This window comes from Tachypleus tridentatus, chromosome 13 (genome assembly GCF_004210375.1).
Source record: "Tachypleus tridentatus isolate NWPU-2018 chromosome 13, ASM421037v1, whole genome shotgun sequence".
NCBI classification, from domain to species: domain Eukaryota; kingdom Metazoa; phylum Arthropoda; class Merostomata; order Xiphosura; family Limulidae; genus Tachypleus; species Tachypleus tridentatus.
Genome location: NC_134837.1, coordinates 9,404,089 through 9,428,038, shown reverse-complemented (window position 1 = coordinate 9,428,038; position 23,950 = coordinate 9,404,089). Strand labels below are relative to the sequence as shown.

At 30.5% G+C, this 23,950-nt stretch overlaps 1 protein-coding gene across 1 annotated transcript in view; it reads right to left on the bottom strand.

The window, feature by feature from the left end:
• Positions 1 to 428: 428 nt before the first annotated feature.
• LOC143240522 (insulin-like growth factor 1 receptor) overlaps positions 429 to 23,950 on the bottom strand; it is a 37,431-nt gene continuing 13,909 nt past the window's right edge. Inside the window, 9 exon segments of the mRNA XM_076483079.1 lie at positions 429 to 2,254; positions 2,383 to 7,098; positions 7,100 to 7,151; positions 9,958 to 10,081; positions 11,858 to 12,158; positions 12,779 to 12,911; positions 17,925 to 17,989; positions 18,205 to 18,347; positions 22,289 to 22,353. Coding sequence (XP_076339194.1) covers positions 6,628 to 7,098; positions 7,100 to 7,151; positions 9,958 to 10,081; positions 11,858 to 12,158; positions 12,779 to 12,911; positions 17,925 to 17,989; positions 18,205 to 18,347; positions 22,289 to 22,353 — 1,354 coding nt within the window. The 3' untranslated portion in view covers positions 429 to 2,254; positions 2,383 to 6,627.

Here is a 23,950-nt window from a genome sequence, read left to right as displayed (position 1 = left end):
ATCGGAAACCATCTGTAATCTATGCTCGGTGGAGAAACAGAAACTCTGTGAATTGCTTAAGGTGTTTGTTAGTGTTTCAGGCCCTATAAAATAATTACCATTAAAGCATTAGCGATGTTACAAACACTGAGTCAATTAGAGTTGAAGAGATGAGCGATTCAACCATACTTATCATAAAGAAAAGCCAGAGTTATTTGTAGACCTTAGACAAGTAAATATGGTAACACATCACTGCCTTTCTTTAGCAATGGACACAATCTAACTATATACTTGTTGCACTTTTGTCAAATTTGTAAGTTCACCTAATTACTCTGTTAGTGAAGGCCAGAAAATATATTTCAATCAAGTTAAAAATTATATAATTACTTGATTTTATTATTAATTTTAAAAAGCAGATATAAACTGATAAAGGAAAACTAATGACAAAATTTACACTGACAGGTTAACTACTTTATTACTTTTCCAGGGGTTGAAAACAAGATTTACAACATGAACAGTTCAAAATCTCCCAGACAAATACATGAACAATAAACCAGAGGATGCTTTCAACATTTTAATGTTATTTACATATATGAAGAACCTACATGGACAATATTAATCACTTAACAATTAAGTTTGTTTTACCGGGTTCTTCACCATAGGAATAATATCAGAAACTTAAAAAAAGATCCTAATAAATTTATTTAATGATTTTCTCACTAATCCCATTAAATAAAACAAACTGGAAACAAGAGTGAAGTATCTCTTGAACATGAAGGCAGAAACATCCAGTTAAGAACAATACGATGTCAAGCCAATGCAGAAGTGGTGAAAAAGTTGATCTTACACATCATACTCGGTTTCATTTATAACAATGTCAAATTTACTGATAAAGTCCAAAATAAAGCTCTTCCCCCCATCGAGTTACGTAACTGAATATACTTTAGAATGTGATCGATAATTCTTTATACATGTTATTTTCATGTGAATACATTAACAATTTCCTTTTACAAAAACATTTGCACAAAAAAAGTCTATTTTAATGAAATTCATAAACTTTAGGAATGTACCTGCTCTTTTGGTAGAAGAACACACCAATAAGTAAAACTGTTTCAATCTTCAGTTCTTCATGACTTGATATTTATGACTACCAATAGCATGAGCTGAATATAATAAGTTGGCAAAAAAAAACACAAACAAACTAGATTTCACATACCCTAGATTTTCATTCGTCACATCACAAAACTTACCACTGAGAGACGAGGAAACAGCAGCAGACAAATGCAAATACATAAAGAAACGTTTAGATCTGTACAAGGAGTCCATATAAATATTGATACTATATACACAAACATAGTTACAACCAATGTCATATCAACATAATCTTACAATATCTTCTCAAAGTTCTGTACAACAGTTTTGTCTGAGCCAAGTGCAGGCATCACTAAGATTAATAACACTTTTATATATAATATTTACAGTTGTCTTCTATTTAATATTGGCAGCTAAGTGAACGTAGAATAACATTAAGATTTCTTTTGGCCTTACCTTCAGACTGAAGATAAAATACACACAACACGTGCACCTACACTTTTATAACATTACCAGAAGTGTTTAGTAATTTGTTATACAGTGCCCTCTGTAAGGAATACCTTTATCTGTATATACATCATGCCAAAGTTTTTAGTTTTTAATAACAATTGATTGTTATGTCAGTTTCTTAAGTCATGCTGAAATAATCTCTTGAAACTTTTCATCCTTTTATGTTCCTTCTTATGCACCTCTCACAAAAAAAAATACTTTTTTAATCTCTCTAGTACACCAGAAATCCTTATTTATTTTTCCAGTATAATATTCTTCTATAAAAGTTCATATCTTGGTATTTAATAGCATTTCAACCCTTTGAAATATAACACTGATTTAATATGCAAAATCTCAATCATTATTTAATCTCCAAATTTATTTAGTTTTCTTCAGAGCAGACCATCCAAAAATATTCATGGCAATGTTTCATGTCATCTTTGTTCACCTTGGATTTGAACAGGGATCATAAGTACATAATACTGCCTACATATACTGCTATGGCAAATAACATGGAAGGTCCTTGTAAAACAAAGATGTCACACAAGTCCTCCAGTAACATTTGTTTTAATACACTACCCAAGCATTTGGCTCTGCAGTCCTGAAAATATGAAACCTTAACTGGCTTATCTAAGCATTAGTCTTCCAAGATGTTAATGCATTACAGGTAGTTAAAACAGGTTTACTGGTTTACCTAAGTGATAGTCTTGCATGGCATTGATGTATTATACATTGTTAACACAAGTTTACTGGTTTATCTAAGTAATAGTTTTGCATGGCATTGATGTATTATACATTGTTAAAACAAGTTTACTGGTTTACCTAAGTGATAGTCTTGCATGGCATTGATGTATTATATATTGTTAAAACAAGTTTACTGGTTTACCTAAGTGACAGTCTTGTATGATGTTGATGTATTATATATTGTTAAAACAAGTTTACTGGTTTACCTAAGTGACAGTCTTGTATGATGTTAATGTATTATACATTGTTAAAACAAGTTTACTGGTTTACCTAAGTGACAGTCTTGTTTGATGTTAATGTATTATACATTGTTAAAACAAGTTTACTGGTTTACCTAAGTGACAGTCTAGTTTGATGTTAATGTATTTTACATTGTTAAAACAAGTTTACTGGTTTACCTAAGTGACAGTCTTGTTTGATGTTAATGTATTTTACATTGTTAAAACAAGTTTACTGGTTTACCTAAGTGACAGTCTTGTATGATGTTAATGTATTATACATTGTTAAAAGAAGTTTACTGGTTTACCTAAGTGACAGTCTTGTATGATGTTGATGTATTATACATTGTTAAAAGAAGTTTACTGGTTTACCTAAGTGACAGTCTTGTATGATGTTGATGTATTATACATTGTTAAAACAAGTTTACTGGTTTACCTAAGTGACAGTCTTGTATGATGTTGGTGTATTATATATTGTTAAAACAAGTTTACTGGTTTACCTAAGTGACAGTCTTGTATGATGTTGATGTATTATATATTGTTAAAACAAGTTTACTGGTTTACCTAAGTGATAGTCTTGCATGATGTTGATGTATTATATATTGTTAAAACAAGTTTACTGGTTTACCTAAGTGATAGTCTTGCATGATGTTGATGTATTATACATTGTTAAAACAAGTTTACTGGTTTACTTAAGTGATAGTCTTGTATGATGTTGATGTATTATACATTGTTAAAACAAGTTTACTGGTTTACTTAAGTGATAGTCTTGCATGATGTTGATGTATTATACATTGTTAAAACAAGTTTACTGGTTTACCTAAGTGATAGTCTTGCATGATGTTGATGTATTATACATTGTTAAAACAAGTTTACTGGTTTACCTAAGTGACAGTCTTGTTTGATGTTAATGTATTATACATTGTTAAAACAAGTTTACTGGTTTACCTAAGTGACAGTCTTGTTTGATGTTAATGTATTTTACATTGTTAAAACAAGTTTACTGGTTTACCTAAGTGACAGTCTTGTTTGATGTTAATGTATTTTACATTGTTAAAACAAGTTTACTGGTTTACCTAAGTGACAGTCTTGTTTGATGTTAATGTATTTTACATTGTTAAAACAAGTTTACTGGTTTACCTAAGTGACAGTCTTGTATGATGTTGGTGTATTATACATTGTTAAAACAAGTTTACTGGTTTACCTAAGTGACAGTCTTGTATGATGTTGATGTATTATACATTGTTAAAACAAGTTTACTGGTTTACTTAAGTGATAGTCTTGTATGATGTTGATGTATTATACATTGTTAAAACAAGTTTACTGGTTTACCTAAGTGACAGTCTTGTATGATGTTGGTGTATTATATATTGTTAAAACAAGTTTACTGGTTTACCTAAGTGACAGTCTTGTATGATGTTGATGTATTATACATTGTTAAAACAAGTTTACTGGTTTACCTAAGTGACAGTCTTGTATGATGTTGATGTATTATACATTGTTAAAACAAGTTTACTGGTTTACTTAAGTGATAGTCTTGTATGATGTTGATGTATTATACATTGTTAAAACAAGTTTACTGGTTTACCTAAGTGATAGTCTTGTATGATGTTGATGTATTATACATTGTTAAAACAAGTTTACTGGTTTACTTAAGTGATAGTCTTGTTTGATGTTGATGTATTATACATTGTTAAAACAAGTTTACTGGTTTACCTAAGTGATAGTCTTGCATGATGTTGATGTATTATACATTGTTAAAACAAGTTTACTGGTTTACTTAAGTGATAGTCTTGTATGATGTTGATGTATTATACATTGTTAAAACAAGTTTACTGGTTTACCTAAGTGATAGTCTTGCATGATGTTGATGTATTATACATTGTTAAAACAAGTTTACTGGTTTACTTAAGTGATAGTCTTGTATGATGTTGATGTATTATACATTGTTAAAACAAGTTTACTGGTTTACTTAAGTGATAGTCTTGTTTGATGTTGATGTATTATATATTGTTAAGAGAGGTTTATTGGTTTACTGAAGTGATAACCTTGTATGATGTTGACAAGTTATGGACAGTTTAATTATATCTGGTTTAACTGAATCAGTTTGAATTACCCAGGAAAACAGGTGGAAGAACCCCATGCTATTGATTTTATCTAATAAGATAATAAAATATCAGTTTAATGATGTTTAGAACTTAACAGATGTCTAAAATATTTGGTTTTTAGTATGCTTAAAGAAGTAATGTTAATAAGTTAACAGTTTTGATTAGTAACGACAGAAGGAAAACTTGATTGGCTACTAGAAAATTTGAACTTACCATGTCAATAGTACTGACAGCTACAAAGAGAAGCAAGATTATCCACCATGTAATACGTTTATGAAAGACAGACTTTAACATAGAACTTTAAAACAAGTAGGTAAAGGAAACAAAAACACAATATTTATGCCAACTATCTTGCATAAAACTTAAAATTTAAGCCCTCAAAGTGATGGATTTAATAAAGTGATCTGCTAATGTACACAAACAATTTAGTGAAAATCTGTAACATTTGTAATGTGACAGTCCGTAAAAGAAAATGAGCTAAAATACAAAGAAAACATTACTTTCATGTTCATGTGTATAAAAATAATGAATTAAAGAGATACAAGATCAAACAATTAACATGTTATTCCTCTCCTAGAGATTTTGTTTTATCCATGTATAACGCTAAAACAACGCCTTGAATAAATATTAAGAAAATCCAAAAGTAAAAGGTGTAATTCACATATTAAAGTCAAATTCTACAGTAGTATGTACACAAATATATACACATATGTAAATAAACACTTTGTTTAAAAAACACTTAAAACTTGTAGTTCATTCTACTTAATATTACCCATTCTGCAGTAGGATATGGAGTTGACAAACCTGTAAAATCAATGACTGCGTACAAATTATTCTTCAGTAATAAATATCATGTTAACATTGTTTAAAGAAAGAAAGAGAGAGATAAAGAAAGAGAGAAAGAAAGAGTGAGAGAGAGAGAGAAGAAAGATTCAGATCAACAAATAAGGTTACCTTTATAAATATAATCCAGTAACGGTGATAAAATTAGTGTTAATTAGTCCGTGGGTGGTGTCAATACCATTAAAACCATCATGATTTTATAGAATCTCAAATATTCAGTACTTAACTTCTAGAGAATCCAAGTCGTTGTGTTCACGCAAGGATTTATTTCCTAAACAAGGTCCACGTACAATTTTTTTTTTGTGTGTGTGTGTAATAAACAGTTGTTTTTTGACTAGCATAATTAAGAAATATTACATTTTACTTTTCAACTGAAAGCTTTGGCTACTGATAAAGTTCTGGGTAATTACATCTGAGTGCAGTACAACTGTTTGACAATAGACACAGCAACTTCATTTCTAGTAAAGGCTCGAGACACTATTTAACAGTATAACTGGGAAATTAACTGAGAAAGTACAATACCAGTCTTACTGAAGAAAGGGGAGTATTGTGTTCTGCAAAGACTGAGACGATACACGAGTGTCTTAAAAAAATACCACAGAAATTTACTTGTGGTCAAGTAGCACATTTAATACTGTTACAATGGAACAAATGTTTAGCCAAAACCTCCTTTTCAACTGCTAGAGAAATTTAACTCCGTTTTGTACGTCCAGCTAAATAGCTTTAACATCCTCATCTATATGCCTTGCAAGTCTGTTCTAAATATATTAACGAAGACTTATTTGTATGACATTAATTGGCTCTGTCATATCAGCTCTATATCGAAACTTTCCTTTGAATAATACAGCTTTACTTACTGTTGTAAAGGCACTTTTCTGTGGTTTGTAAGAAAAGTGATTGTGACCTTAAACAGTGCAACTTATAATTAATTTAATCAGAGCCAAATGCTGTACTACAGGTAAGCCCTAGCATAAATTACCAGGCCCCACTGACTAGATGGGTTTATCTAGAGGTTACCTTGATCTACGTAAAGCAGCAAGGAGCACTGTGAAGTACGTATGGTAAAAAGAAGTCACTTGAAATGGACTGGTGACTATCGTGACCACTTTCTTCACTTCCTTGCAGTAGCAGTCTTGGACTGGCCAACATAAACTTCAGGTCATTACTGTTAGCAAATTGATGTTTTTTTCTCCATGGAATGGAACATGCCCATTAGCAAGGCTACCATTGGAAACTGTGCTCACTTTGCTTCCTTTACTACCATCTGATGATGCAATGGACATGCCTTTACTGTCTTCAGCACAGTGCACAACCAGACCCTTGCTGTCTTCTAAGCTGTCAAGATGGGCTCCTTGACACTCTGAACAAGAACAGTCCACATGGTGGTGATTTCCTGGCAGATGTGTGGCACTAGGAAAATACCGAACTTCTTTCCTTTCATCTTGTTGATCTGTTTCATCAGGACTTTGCTGTTCATTAGTGCCTGATGACTTTAAAGGTGTGGAGGGAGTCACCACATCTTCATTTTCATGGTTCAAAACTTCAGTATGTTGGGTGAAGTAAAAGGAGACCTCTTGAAAGTGATTAGGCACATCAGGAAGCAATATTTCAATCAACTCTGTAAAAAGTTGGCCTTGCTTTAGGATTTGGGTACCAGCATAGTCTCATTAGAGCATACCTATAAAAATAAAATACTATAAAGCATTTTATACTTTCAACAGAAAAAACAAAAGTAAATCCTCACAGAAGTTCCACTTAGATATTAATGAAATACAAGTTTTGTAAAAATGATTTCTACTTATGTGCAGTTAAGAGATATTTATTACATACAAAAAATGACATTACACTGAACAAAGTAAAATGCTTTGCAATGTTATCATTGAAGAAAAGTTAACAAATTCTGCAATATGAGATGTACTGTGGTCTGGCAACTTACCCCATATACAGTTCCAAATGCCTAAAGTGGCATATTAAGTGTTATATTAATATACAACTATTTTCAAGAACCTGGATTTAATTTCTGGGGATCAAAACATGATAATTCCTGTAAAGGACGTGGCGTTTATGTTTTTGCTGTCAAAGACGTGGCGTTTATGTTTTTGTTGTCAAAGCCACCTATTTTCAATAATTTTCATACAAAATGTATAACCTACATAATATATATATATATATATACTGTACTCTTAAAAATGTCTAAAATTAAAAACTGTTTTAAAAAATCATACTGTATTGAATATATAATTTAACATGTTCATTACAGAAAAACAAAACCAAAAAAAAATTTTTTTGGCCACTATAATTTATGTCTACTAATACTTTCCAATTTTAAATCATATCCTAACCCTTTTCCAGCTTAAGCTAAGTTAAATTATTGTACAATTTCTGCACTCACAGCTACAAAAATCAATAGCTCATGAAAGTCACCAATCTCAAACAATCACATACTATGAACATCAAGCATGACTGCTGCTGAACCTAAATTTGATGTTTTAGTAAACTTCCAATTAAAACCACTGACTGATGTAACTGTATGGCCAACAAATTCATAACTACTGGCTTCTCGGTTTCCAAATTATTTTGGCTAGAAATAAACAATCATGTACAAAAACACAGAAGTGTAGCTTTAATTTGCAAGATGAAAACGTTTTTTTTTAATTTTTTTATTGTGCATGCATCATGGTTTAAAATATTTATATCCCCCAAATAACAAAAAATCAAGAGTAGAGTCAGTAGTTTGGGTTTTTCTTTTTGATTTATGCAGGACAAACGTTAACTAAACCAATGTCATAACAACATCACAGCTCTGAACACAACTTATATTTCACAGGTTATCCAAGGAAAATATTAAACAGAAGGTGCCCTCACAGATTTAAAAAAAAAAAAAAGACTAAAAGGGTTGATAATTTTTAAAACCACACAATTAACTTATTTTTGAACAACATTTTAGGCTTAACGTTTTGTTCAGATTTACTCAAACTATTTTTGATAAATGAGAAACATTCCTTGAAAATTCATTTGCCAACACTTAAACTTTACCAGCTTTTATAATGACAATTATAATTAGGCCAGTTTATAGAAAAGACAATGTAAAGAATCAGAATGCACATTTTAACTGGGAATCTCAAAAAAGTTAAATATAATTTTAAATGGGTAGAAAAATCATAAATTTTCTTTACTCAGCAATGTGAAGAAATGCATCATTTAAATGTTCCAGAAAATTAAAACTAATAATGCGAAATATTTCACAAACACCTAGATTACTGATTTTGTTTTATTAATAATTATTTAACAAAACCAGTTTGATAAACTATTTCAAGATTTTAATGTTTATTTGTTACCAAATAAACATTAAATGGAGTATCTGCTTTTTATAAGTATTATTAAGTAGTAGTACATTTAAAAGAAATCTTAATATAAAACAATGGTATAATTACCTCTTGAAGTTTGCTTTCTTACAGAAATATACCATTAAAAAGTTAAAAGAGTACAAGGTGAAACAGGAATCACTAACCAATAATAGGTAAATAATAAATATTACAGTTCAAGCCTCATTGTATTTAGAACATGGCTATAAATACAACCTTCTTATGTCTACTGAAACACTGCATTACTTAAAGAAAATAAGTAAAGCATAAACATTTTCAAAAAAGTAAATGTAGGTATGGCTAATATCAGTCGTTCAAAAATAGTGCAAAGAAGATAGGCAAGTCAGCATTACTAGTGATCTACAACAGATCTTAAAATTACCATTGTAACAGGAATGTACTTTTAAACTGTAACAGATACTGACAGGTTATCAAAGTGATTAATTCTGCAGTCAAGTCATGAAATAAAACATACTTTGTACTGGGTAAACCACTGGTTTATGTGAAAACAGTGACATAACCTAACACTTTGATAGCTCTGATGAAATAAAATTCATGTTACATATATTTACATGCCTCCCTTACTAACTTGCACTCCTACACTCAGTTAATATCACATGCTATTAATAGTGTTCACTGTATTCAAATTATTTAATTTGACCACCTTGATGTGTTGATAATATATAAAATTTACTTCAGTATGGATGTATTTTGGTTAAATTAATGAGGTTTCACTGTACAGCCATAACATTCATAAAATGTTACTCATGTTTTGTGATTTTACTGCATCAAACACTAACTGGCAACATCTCAGTTATAAGTTGGTTCACACACAAATGAAGTAATAAACTAAAAAAAAAGATTCAAATTTCAAGTGCTTTCAAACAGTTGACTATTACTCAGAGGAGAATAAAGGGTTGAGTTTAGTGTTACGACACGGTAACATCTCAGTATGTGTAAATATGAACTGTGTGATTACACTGTATTTGATACGACATTTTATGGAAAACTTGAAAAACATTTAAATGGCTTTTTATAGATAACAATACAACACAAAAATGTTTGTGATTCTAGTCTACCATAATTCTAATAAATACTATCTTTAAAGACATAACGTACAGCTTTTCGGGACAGTTCTCAGGCATTTCCATAACTCCTCCATTGATAACGTACTTGACAACTTGTTCATTAGATAACCCTCGATAAGGTTGAGAAGCTAAAGTTGCCATTTCCCAAAGTACAACTCGTAAGACCTACAACAGGTGAAAATTGGAATTATTGAACATAAATGTACAACTTCATAAGGTCTATAATGAGAACAATACAGGCCAATTCACTTTCACATAACTTGTCTGATGTTCTAGTTCTCTTGTACTGCACTATGCTATTACATAGAGTGACAACGGTCAAACTGTGCTACATACAATTATTATTGTTGTTGTTTCTTACCTTTACATTTTGTTTCTATAAAGGAATCCAGTTGCTTGAATTAATTTATCTAATTTGTTATTATTCTACACACTTACTATTGCAGTGTATTATACCAATACCACTTATACTGCCGCTAACTTTCTCAGCATGGGATTGGTTGATTTGACTGACCACATGACCTCTTTGTTCTCGTGTAAACTCTGCAGGTTTAATAATTCCAAGTTTACAAAATATGGCAGTCTTTCAGTTAATATTGAAAAGTATATTAATAACAAATTTAATAAATAATTTTTAATAAAATAAAAGATTTGTCCATGAATATACTAGGTATGTTGTGATTACTCTATGTGCAATCCCTAAAAAGCTCCTAAGTTTTTTCTGTTATTTTCTCTCCCATATCTCTATACATGTTTGGTAAATTTGACTGTCCTTGTAAACACCAAAAAAAAATAAAAATTACCCTTCATTTCTTTATAGGAGGAGTTTAAACTAATATGAAATTACATTTGATTATCTGGGGTAGCTTCAAGTTTTTAATGGTATACATCTATTTATAATTAGATTTTACTGCCTTTTGAACCATCCCATTATAAACTGTAAATCACTTAAAAAACATGCACCTCACATCATGCTATCAAATTACAAGGTACTCCCAGGCATGCTTCATAAAACATTAATTTTACCTGATCTAATCTTTACTAACTTTAGATTAGTTCAGGGCATACACACATGAACATACTAGGACTTGTCTAATCAGTAAAATACCATTAACGTTATACAAAGTGAAACGTTAATGAATGAAATAATAGATTTTGATATATTTTCAAACATAATTTATGTTCATAAAACTTTTGTCCATGCACACTAGGTAATATGGAATTATACAAATATAACAAGTGTTTTGTATGTGTGCACCTGTTTCTTATAGCAAAGCCACATCAGGCCATCTGCCGAGTTCACTGAGGGGAATCAAACCTCCGATTCTAGCACTGTAAACCCGTAGACTCACTGCTGTACTAGTGGGGGGTGAGAAGTGTTTGATTTTACCTCAAAAGGAATCACTAGTAACATAGTTGGCATAATTTTCCTACTGCTAAACTGTATGTGGAATTTTGAATTGTAACCTTTAGGTTAGATTTATATTTTTTACATTTTAGTCACTTTTATAATAATAAAGAATAAACATGAAAAAAAATTACTTTAATCTTCCCTCTTGCTGTTGATTGTTGAGAACAAGTCACCTTTTTTTTGCACATATGCAAGAAATACATTAAATAATGCACCAAATAACAGACTAATAGCATTAATAACAAAATGTTGAAACTGACAAGCTATGTTCAGAACATAGTTATACATCATTTCATAAATAAAAACTTTGACTTTCTACTGGTTACATATAATTAAACCTAAAAGAGAATCATTAACAAATCTTTAAACAGAGGAAGCGACACATGGTGTGACAAGAATGGTCCAATTTTCTATTTGATACCTCTGTAATCAAACAAAATTAAAGGATATAAAATTTATGGTTTGTTTGAGTGATGACAACTTTGTAGTGAGTAGTTTATGCTAATTTTTGGAGTACCACTGATAATTTACCAAACATCTGACTGGCTGGTAAAAACCCCATCTTTTAATGACTCCGGGGCCATCCATCGAACAGGAAGCAGTCCTTTTCCACCCTTTCTATAGTAATCTGTCTCATAAATATCTCGAGTCATTCCAAAGTCCCCAATTTTCACTGTCAGGTCCTCAGCAACCATACAGTTTCTTGCTGCTAAGTCACGATGCACAAACTTCTTTGCTGCAAGGTATGCCATACCATCTGCAATTTCAATAGCCATCTGAAGAATTCTCTTCAGAGTTGGAGGCTGTCTTCCCAAGTTTTCCTATGTATAAACAACAAATGTAAGGTATATTTTTTTAACTGCACTACATGTCATGAATAAACAACTTCAGCTTCGTCTACATTTAACTTAAAACATATACATTAAAAAGCTCAAATATTATTTAAGTATATTTAAAAAAGTTATGGTAAATTTTATCAAAGCACCTTTCTCCACAAGCTGTTTCTAATTACATTTGTTACTTAAGATTTGTTTGAACTGCTTTTTGTGCAATATCTGTTTCTTTTTAATTTTCATAAAAATTAATGCAGTTGAAATATAACAAACCCTAATTCTGTATCCACATGCAGTTAGTTTATAAACAAAGTTTTCTATGAAATTATGTAAAAACAATAAAACTTTGTAGTATAAATACTTACAAGTATCATATAAAACTACAGAAATTTATACGAGGTTCTTAAATATGAAAAACTCAAACAAAACAATTGTCTAGTTACTTTACATTACAGAATAAGTTTAAATCAAACCAATCATAACACAAGGTACATGTGTTAACCACACTTCTTGACTTAAACATCAACTAAAAACAAGTTTTATCATAGTTTGTAATGTTTTTACAACAGAAATATTTAAAAGTTTGAAAATTCCATGAAAAACAGTACCTCATTGTCAGGTCGATGAGATCGTAAGTAGCTCTTCAGATCTCCATTGGCCATAAGCTCCATAATGACCAATGTTGGATGACCTTTAGATACAACTCCTAAAAGCTTCACAACATGATGGCACTTAAATGCTCTAGATGGAATATTACAGATGTCAGACATTAAGTGTATCAGTAAATGTTTATGGTTGATTTGAATAAACATTCACTGGTATTTACCATTTTTATATTACACTATTTTCAGTATTTCAGTGAAAAAAGAAATTAAAACATGAGTTTATTATTTTCACAGAATACAACTAAAAACCTGTACTGTTAAAGTATCATTTACAAGTTAACAAGACAACTGGTTTTGACAGCCAGAAAAAAAATAATTTTTTTTTATTACTAATTATTAGACTCAAACGAACTGAAATGTGTTTAATGAAAATAAATTCAAGAAAAGAACTTGTATTATAAAAACAATCTGTTGCTTTGTTAACATGTTCACTTCATAATAAAGTTACAAAAGCCACATAAGATCTTATCAAATTTGTTTTCCAGTTTTCACACACTTATTTTATACTAAACCCAGTATGATATTAGGTAACATTATCCTCAGTAAAGGAGGAATTTGATTATTACACTTAGATACATCTTACTAGGTTATTACACCTAGATACATCTTACAAGGTTATTAAACTAGATTATTACACCTAGATATCTCTTAAATTTACCACTTCTCACCCATATTTCAGATTTAAAACTGTTGTACAAATATTGACAATAACTAAAAGCTGACATTGTTATATATTTCCAATAATGCCTGAATTACCTAAATAAAAACTGTTATACCTTCTATACAGTATTATTTCAGGTTAATATTCTTCAATGAAATGAAGTTTCTTCATGCTATGATAAAGCTTTCAAATAACATGTAGGAAACTTCATTGAAAACTTGGAAAATACTCAAAAACTATCTACAACTCAGCAATAAACAAGAACAGCCTTTACTTAAAATGACGAAATTCCAAAGGAGTCGAATACTTGGAAATATGGGTCCTAGTGTGCTAATGTTCACGTAGTGTGCTGATGACATCAGGAGTTATTTAATTTTTTATTTACACATCTAAGCTTATACTCCATAAAAATGTGGAGACACGTGAAATTGTGCAATATTATCTACATTAAGCACTAACTTTATCTTCAAACTGAGACTGGAAAAGTTCCAATTTTGTTATCCATTAAATGAACTATTACAATTATTTTTACAGTTACAATAATTAGAAAATTGACATTTTTCATAATGAATACAGACCATATTTACAATAAAATAGAGAATTATCCTCCAAGCAGAGAGTACTGTACTTTTTTTGTTACCCTTGGATTTAGTTGTCAAATAAATCAGCATTAATTGCAAGCTAATTTACATTTTAATACACTTCAACTGCTTAGTCAAAATGTTAAATAACACAAAAACAACATCACTACATGGTTAATAGATATCTACACACAAGAGAATTAAGAAAACAAAAGTAAATTAACAACTGCACAAAAATCTTTGTTTTACTTTCTCAACAGCTAATAATCAGTTTATACAACAAGATAATTAAGAAATAATATAAAAAGAAGCTTAACATGAGAGGTTTCACATACAAATATATAAGAATTATACTCACAACTGAACAAATATGTCAGAATTATACTCACAACTGAACAAATATACAAGAATTATACTCACTTCACAACTGAACAAATATAGAAGAATTATACTCACAACTGAACAAATATGTCAGAATTATACTCACTTCATAACTGAACAAATATAGAAGAATTATACTCGCATCACAACTGAACAAATATAGAAGAATTATACTCACTTCACAACTGAACAAATATACAAGAATTATACTCACTTCACAACTGAACAAATATAGAAGAATTATACTCACAACTGAACAAATATGTCAGAATTATACTCACTTCATAACTGAACAAATATACAAGAATTATACTCACATCACAACTGAACAAATATACAAGAATTATACTCACTTCATAACTGAACAAATATACAAGAATTATACTCACTTCATAACTGAACAAATATAGAAGAATTATACTCACAACTGAACAAATATACAAGAATTATACTCACATCATAACTGAACAAATATACAAGAATTATACTCACTTCATAACTGAACAAATATAGAAGAATTATACTCACAACTGAACAAATATACAAGAATTATACTCACAACTGAACAAATATACAAGAATTATACTCACATCATAACTGAACAAATATAGAAGAATTATACTCACAACTGAACAAATATACAAGAATTATACTCACTTCACAACTGAACAAATATACAAGAATTATACTCACTTCACAACTGAACAAATATACAAGAATTATACTCACTTCACAACTGAACAAATATACAAGAATTATACTCACCTCATAACTGAACAAATATACAAGAATTATACTCACTTCATAACTGAACAAATATAGAAGAATTATACTCACAACTGAACAAATATACAAGAATTATACTCACAACTGAACAAATATACAAGAATTATACTCACATCATAACTGAACAAATATGTCAGAATTATACTCACAACTGAACAAATATAGAAGAATTATACTCACATCATAACTGAACAAATATACAAGAATTATACTCACATCATAACTGAACAAATATACAAGAATTATACTCACATCATAACTGAACAAATATACAAGAATTATACTCACTTCACAACTGAACAAATATACAAGAATTATACTCACTTCACAACTGAACAAATATACAAGAATTATACTCACTTCACAACTGAACAAATATGTCAGAATTATACTCACTTCACAACTGAACAAATATATAAGAATTATACTCACTTCACAACTGAACAAATATATAAGAATTATACTCACTTCACAACTGAACAAATATAGAAGAATTATACTCACATCATAACTGAACAAATATAGAAGAATTATACTCACATCATAACTGAACAAATATACAAGAATTATACTCACAACTGAACAAATATACAAGAATTATACTCACAACTGAACAAATATACAAGAATTATACTCACAACTGAACAAATATACAAGAATTATACTCACAACTGAACAAATATACAAGAATTATACTCACTTCACAACTGAACAAATATGTCAGAATTATACTCGCATCATAACTGAACAAATATAGAAGAATTATACTCGCATCACAACTGAACAAATATAGAAGAATTATACTCGCATCACAACTGAACAAATATAGAAGAATTATACTCACTTCACAACTGAACAAATATAGAAGAATTATACTCACTTCACAACTGAACAAATATAGAAGAATTATACTCACTTCACAACTGAACAAATATAGAAGAATTATACTCACTTCACAACTGAACAAATATAGAAGAATTATACTCACTTCACAACTGAACAAATATAGAAGAATTATACTCACTTCACAACTGAACAAATATAGAAGAATTATACTCACTTCACAACTGAACAAATATAGAAGAATTATACTCACTTCACAACTGAACAAATATAGAAGAATTATACTCACTTCACAACTGAACAAATATAGAAGAATTATACTCACTTCACAACTGAACAAATATAGAAGAATTATACTCACTTCACAACTGAACAAATATAGAAGAATTATACTCGCATCACAACTGAACAAATATAGAAGAATTATACTCGCATCACAACTGAACAAATATAGAAGAATTATACTCGCATCACAACTGAACAAATATAGAAGAATTATACTCGCATCACAACTGAACAAATATAGAAGAATTATACTCGCATCACAACTGAACAAATATAGAAGAATTATACTCGCATCACAACTGAACAAATATAGAAGAATTATACTCGCATCACAACTGAACAAATATAGAAGAATTATACTCGCATCACAACTGAACAAATATAGAAGAATTATACTCGCATCATAACTGAACAAATATAGAAGAATTATACTCGCATCATAACTGAACAAATATAGAAGAATTATACTCACTTCACAACTGAACAAATATAGAAGAATTATACTCACTTCACAACTGAACAAATATAGAAGAATTATACTCACTTCACAACTGAACAAATATAGAAGAATTATACTCACTTCACAACTGAACAAATATAGAAGAATTATACTCACTTCACAACTGAACAAATATAGAAGAATTATACTCACTTCACAACTGAACAAATATAGAAGAATTATACTCACTTCACAACTGAACAAATATAGAAGAATTATACTCACTTCACAACTGAACAAATATAGAAGAATTATACTCACTTCACAACTGAACAAATATAGAAGAATTATACTCACTTCACAACTGAACAAATATAGAAGAATTATACTCACTTCATAACTGAACAAATATAGAAGAATTATACTCACTTCATAACTGAACAAATATAGAAGAATTATACTCACTTCATAACTGAACAAATATAGAAGAATTATACTCACTTCACAACTGAACAAATATAGAAGAATTATACTCACTTCACAACTGAACAAATATAGAAGAATTATACTCACTTCACAACTGAACAAATATACAAGAATTATACTCACTTCATAACTGAACAAATATAGAAGAATTATACTCACTTCACAACTGAACAAATATAGAAGAATTATACTCACTTCATAACTGAACAAATATAGAAGAATTATACTCACTTCATAACTGAACAAATATACAAGAATTATACTCACTTCATAACTGAACAAATATAGAAGAATTATACTCACTTCACAACTGAACAAATATATAAGAATTATACTCACTTCATAACTGAACAAATATAGAAGAATTATACTCACTTCACAACTGAACAAATATAGAAGAATTATACTCACTTCACAACTGAACAAATATAGAAGAATTATACTCACTTCACAACTGAACAAATATAGAAGAATTATACTCACTTCACAACTGAACAAATATAGAAGAATTATACTCACTTCACAACTGAACAAATATAGAAGAATTATACTCACTTCACAACTGAACAAATATAGAAGAATTATACTCACTTCACAACTGAACAAATATATAAGAATTATACTCACTTCATAACTGAAGCTTCCTGAAGAAACTCTATTCTTTCTCTCAAAGATGCAGACTCATTGACAGTCTGGGGCAAGGGGAAAAAATCATTTTAACTTTAACTTTTTTAGTAACACACACAAGACAAAACTAAGGTTAAAAAACAAAAGGTTAAATCCATTTCATGAAAAGTAAATGGCTAAAGAATCTACCAAATATTTAGATAAATTAGTTTATTATCTCTTTGAGAACAGTTTACATGTAGATAGAATGTAAAAACTTTATTACTTGGTCAGTACTGACCTTTACAGCACACTTAACTCGTGGTTTTCCTTCGACAAGGTCCTTAGCTTCTCCTTCCCAAACCATTCCAAATGATCCCTGCCCTAGTTCCCTGATTAGAGACACTTTTTCTCTGGGTACCTCCCACTCATCAGGTTCATACACTAAAGGTTAAAAAACAATAACACGGAGAATCAGTAGGTTTAAACTACCTGAACACAGAAGTAATTGACCACAGAAAATTGTACAACACAAGATATCAGTTCTGTAAAAGGAAGAGAGGGAGGGGGGAAACAAGTTCTTTCTGTACACAATTAAAAAACAAAGTTATGTACATTAAAAAGTATAGATCAAATCTTTGTAAACAGGAAGGTTTATGATAACAACTATTACTATTCCTTTAGAATCACTTCACACATTTAGGATGTTACTGTATTAATTCCACCGATGGACTAAAATCCATACAGAAGAGGATACAAAAGCATTGAAGGAAAAAAATGGTTCCTTCACTTATCATGAAAATGTAGAAACACGTAATTATAGTTGAAAGTACTAGAACACGAAGTAACCAGAATTGTGTTTTGAGTAACAATGTTTAACAAGAAATAAGTGAATGTCTCACAAGAACATTCATAAATAAAACATTAGAAATATGATAAGTGGAAAGCTGACCTCTCAATGAACTTTTGTAACAGAGTTAGGATATAATTTTTAATCTAAACATTATTTTGCTAATAAAGGAAAATTTCATGAATATTGGCATTGGGTTTAGATGTTAATGACAAACAAATGTACATTCATTATGTATCTCAGAATGGCTGGTGTCAGTATTAACACTTCTATTGATAAGCAGAGAATAACATTTGAACCTTTCTAGATCATATTCAGGTTAAAAAGATGTTAATACCCATACCAGCTGTTCCGAGTGTTAATACCCATACCAGCTGTTCCGAGTGTTAATACCCATACCAGCTGTTCTTAAATGAATTTTTATTTCAAGTGGGTTTCTCATCTTCAAACACTACATTCAACCTTAGTGGTTACTTCCACCATTACCGACGATAAAGGTAAAATGTTGTACCTGTCAACTACCAACAAATAGTTTAAGTAACACAAGAAAAATTAATGCTAGGAAAAACAGTCCAAGAATAAATCAGATACACTGCCTTTGAAATGTTCTAAGCTGAAGAGCTATTCAGATATTATTATCAGATGTTTTCTTCATAATACAAGAACTCTAGAAATACTGGAAATTATTTCTTAAAAACAAAAGTTTACAAACACAACAAAATGTTCAAAGTAGCAGCTAGATACTTTACACAGAGCTGAACTTAAAGTTTTAGTGATTATTTAAGTTGTTTTTTTAACAATACAACTCAAACCACAAACAAGTTAGGTTGAGGTTTCCCACAAATAAGCCAATTCCAGGTACTAAGTTTATATTGGTACTTTCTTGGCTTTCAATAACTAAAATAGAAAAATAACAGACCAATATGTTAGATTCAAGTTAAAAAAAAATATTTAGAGGATATTAAATCGTTAATATTTTAGTTAAGAAAAAAATCTTCAAGTACCTGGTATTTCAAACAATATGTCATGACAACTAATAATTCTTGTATTCCAGAACTATTCTTGTTGCCACAGTTACCACAGACTTAGTGAAATAATAGCACGCAGGTTTAGGCTTATCAACCACATATAAATCACTTCCATCAAATTTCATGCAATTATACCAAATATTTGTTTTATTTACTTATGATTTCTAAAATAGAAGAGAAATTAACAAAATTTCAATACACTTACCAACACAAAACTTGTACTTGCGTATTCAGGGAAAACAGATGGTTACAGAACACTTACCAACACAAAACTTGTACTCACGTATCCAGGGAAAACAGATGGTTACAGAACACTTACCAACACAAAACTTGTACTTGCGTATCCAGGGAAAACAGATGGTTACAGAACACTTACCAACACAAAACTTGTACTCACGTATTCAGGGTAAACAGATGGTTACAGAACACTTACCAACACAAAACTTGTACTTAGCATTATCCAGGGAAAACAGATGGTTACAGAACACTTACCAACACAAAACTTGTACTTGCGTATCCAGGGAAAACAGATGGTTACAGAACACTTACCAACACAAAACTTGTACTTGCGTATTCAGGGTAAACAGATGGTTACAGAACACTTACCAACACAAAACTTGTACCTCATGTATTCAGGGTAAACAGATGGTTACAGAACACTTACCAACACAAAACTTGTACTTATGCAGTATCCAGGAAAACAGATGGTTACAGAACACTTACCAACACAAAACTTGTACTTGCGTATCCAGGGAAAACAGATGGTTACAGAACACTTAGCAACACAAAACTTGTTCTCACGTATTCAGGGTAAACAGATGGTTACAGAACACTTACCAACACAAAACTTGTACTCACGTATTCAGGGTAAACAGATGGTTACAGAACATTTACCAACACAAAACTTGTACTCACGTATTCAGGGTAAACAGATGGTTACAGAACACTTACCAACACAAAACTTGTACTTAATGCATTCAGGGTAAACAGATGGTTACAGAACACTTACCAACACAAAACTTGTACTTGCGTATTCAGGGTAAATAGATGGTTACAGAACACTTACCAACACAAAACTTGTACTTGCGTATTCAGGGTAAACAGATGGTTACAGAACACTTACCAACACAAAACTTGTACTTGCGTATTCAGGGTAAACAGATGGTTACAGAACACTTACCAACACAAAACTTGTACTTGCGTATTCAGGGTAAACAGATGGTTACAGAACACTTACCAACACAAAACTTGTACTTTTATGTATTCAGGGTAAACAGATGGTTACAGAACATTTACCAACACAAAACTTGTACTCACGTATTCAGGGTAAACAGATGGTTACAGAACATTTACCAACACAAAACTTGTACTTTATGCGGTATCCAGGGTAAACAGATGGTTACAGAACATTTACCAACACAAAACTTGTACTTCATGTATTCAGGGTAAACAGATGGTTACAGAACACTTACCAACACAAAACTTGTACTTTAGCATTATTCAGGGTAAACAGATGGTTACAGAACACTTACCAACACAAAACTTGTACTTGCGTATTCAGGGTAAACAGATGGTTACAGAACATTTACCAACACAAAACTTGTACTCACGTATTCAGGGTAAACAGATGGTTACAGAACATTTACCAACACAAAACTTGTACTTGCGTATCCAGGGTAAACAGATGGTTACAGAACATTTACCAACACAAAACTTGTACTCGTATTCAGGGTAAACAGATGGTTACAGAACATTTACCAACACAAAACTTGTACTTGCGTATCCAGGGTAAACAGATGGTTACAGAACATTTACCAACACAAAACTTGTACTTTGCATGATTCAGGGTAAACAGATGGTTACAGAACACTTACCAACACAAAACTTGTACTTATGCATTCAGGGTAAACAGATGGTTACAGAACACTTACCAACACAAAACTTGTACTTTATGTGATTCAGGGTAAACAGATGGTTACAGAACATTTACCAACACAAAACTTGTACTCACATTATTCAGGGTAAACAGATGGTTACAGAACATTTACCAACACAAAACTTGTACTTTCATGCATCCAGGGTAAACAGATGGTTACAGAACATTTACCAACACAAAACTTGTACTCCATTATTCAGGGTAAACAGATGGTTACAGAACACTTACCAACACAAAACTTGTACTTCATGTATTCAGGGTAAACAGATGGTTACAGAACACTTACCAACACAAAACTTGTACTCACGTATTCAGGGTAAACAGATGGTTACAGAACATTTACCAACACAAAACTTGTACTTGCGTATCCAGGGTAAACAGATGGTTACAGAACATTTACCAACACAAAACTTGTACTCACGTATTCAGGGTAAACAGATGGTTACAGAACACTTACCAACACAAAACTTGTACTTGCGTATTCAGGGTAAACAGATGGTTACAGAACACTTACCAACACAAAACTTGTACTTGCGTATTCAGGGTAAACAGATGGTTACAGAACACTTACCAGCACTCATGTATTCAGGGTTAACAGATGCATAGAGAACACCATCTGGAACTCTAGGAGCAAGCCTAAAAAACAATTTTTAACATCAAGTTTTACAATTTCTCTCTACTTTTTTTTTTTGAAACACTTGAAGTTAATTATTCTATGATATAAAGCAAAAGTCTAGAAGATTACAAATATCTTGGTCTGTTGATGTTCTCAACTCTGTCAACAATTTTCACACAAGATAATTTATTTATTCATACAATTTTCCCATTTATCAATTTCAATAATAACAGTTACATTTCTAAGTTTATCATCCAATGGGTATAGACATTATTTATCAATTTCAATAATAACAGTTACATTTCTAAGTTTATCATCCAATGGGTATAGACATTATTTATCAATTTCAATAATAACAGTTACATTTCTAAGTTTATCATCCAATGGGTATAGACATTATTACAACATCTGAATCACTCATGTTTTAATGATGGTAATAACAAAATTCATTATGTATTTTCCAACCAGATTTTACTTCTGGGGAAACAAGTTTTACACTTAATCAAGCAGCACTTAATTTCTTGTTAATGATTCAATTTTGTTTTTTTAATACCATATTTAGTAACTTTAATGACAAAAGATTCAGTATTTGAATAAAACATCAATATATTAAAAACAACGTAAGTATATTTCTGAAAAACTTATTTTAACCATATGCACTTTAACCAGCCTTGTTACTTCCTGAAAATTATATAAAACCCTGAATGTACAAAGTGCAACTCCATGAAACTTGGCAGTATTTTGGTCAATATTACAAATCTATTGTATACACACACAACTGTTCAATAAAGTAGTTTTATTTAATATTCTTCTGTGAATTTCTGAAGCCTTTACTGAGTCAATCTAAGTATAAGACAGTTTTCATGTTAAGTATGAAATTACCTGTTTTCACATTGAAGTTTTCATATTTCATTTGATTATCCCACAAGAGCTTCCAAAATTAATATACGTTTTTAAATCTCTATACCTTCTATTGTTACTGCACTATCACCGACTGGATTGAAATCATTATTACACAAAACAAAAAACTCAACCAACTCAATAATGTTTTCTTGAATGAAAGGAGGTTGTCATACACATTTATTTATCATAAAGTCTAAGTTGTCTAACCTTAGTACATCCGATTCCCTTTAATCTTATTACTTGACAACTGACATTAGATCTAATCTAAATGCATGATAAGCAATCATATGGAAGAATGTAACCACAAGCATCTGATGCAGGCATATTTGTGTGATACAGCTGACTTAAATCAGTCTTGTAAAAACATTTTAATTCAGTTTTGTTACCTAGCCTAATTAGTTTCTAATTTAGTTACTTTTGTTAAAATGTATAACAGTAAAAAAAAAAACACAGAAAGAAGAGATTTACATTAGGTGTGAAGCCCACTTAAACAGTCTGTTTCCTCATCACCATTTAGTAATTTGTACTTAGAAATGTATTTCCTTAGCACCAACTTTTTCCCTATGTTGATTCTCTATAAAAATCATTAATTCTCAAATACGCATTCTACAATAAAAATATATCAGGCATTAGAATAGAACTTTCCAAAAGTAATACAAAGTAACTGAAGTCTAATTACGCTACAAATAACCAAAAATTGTGTTAACATATGAA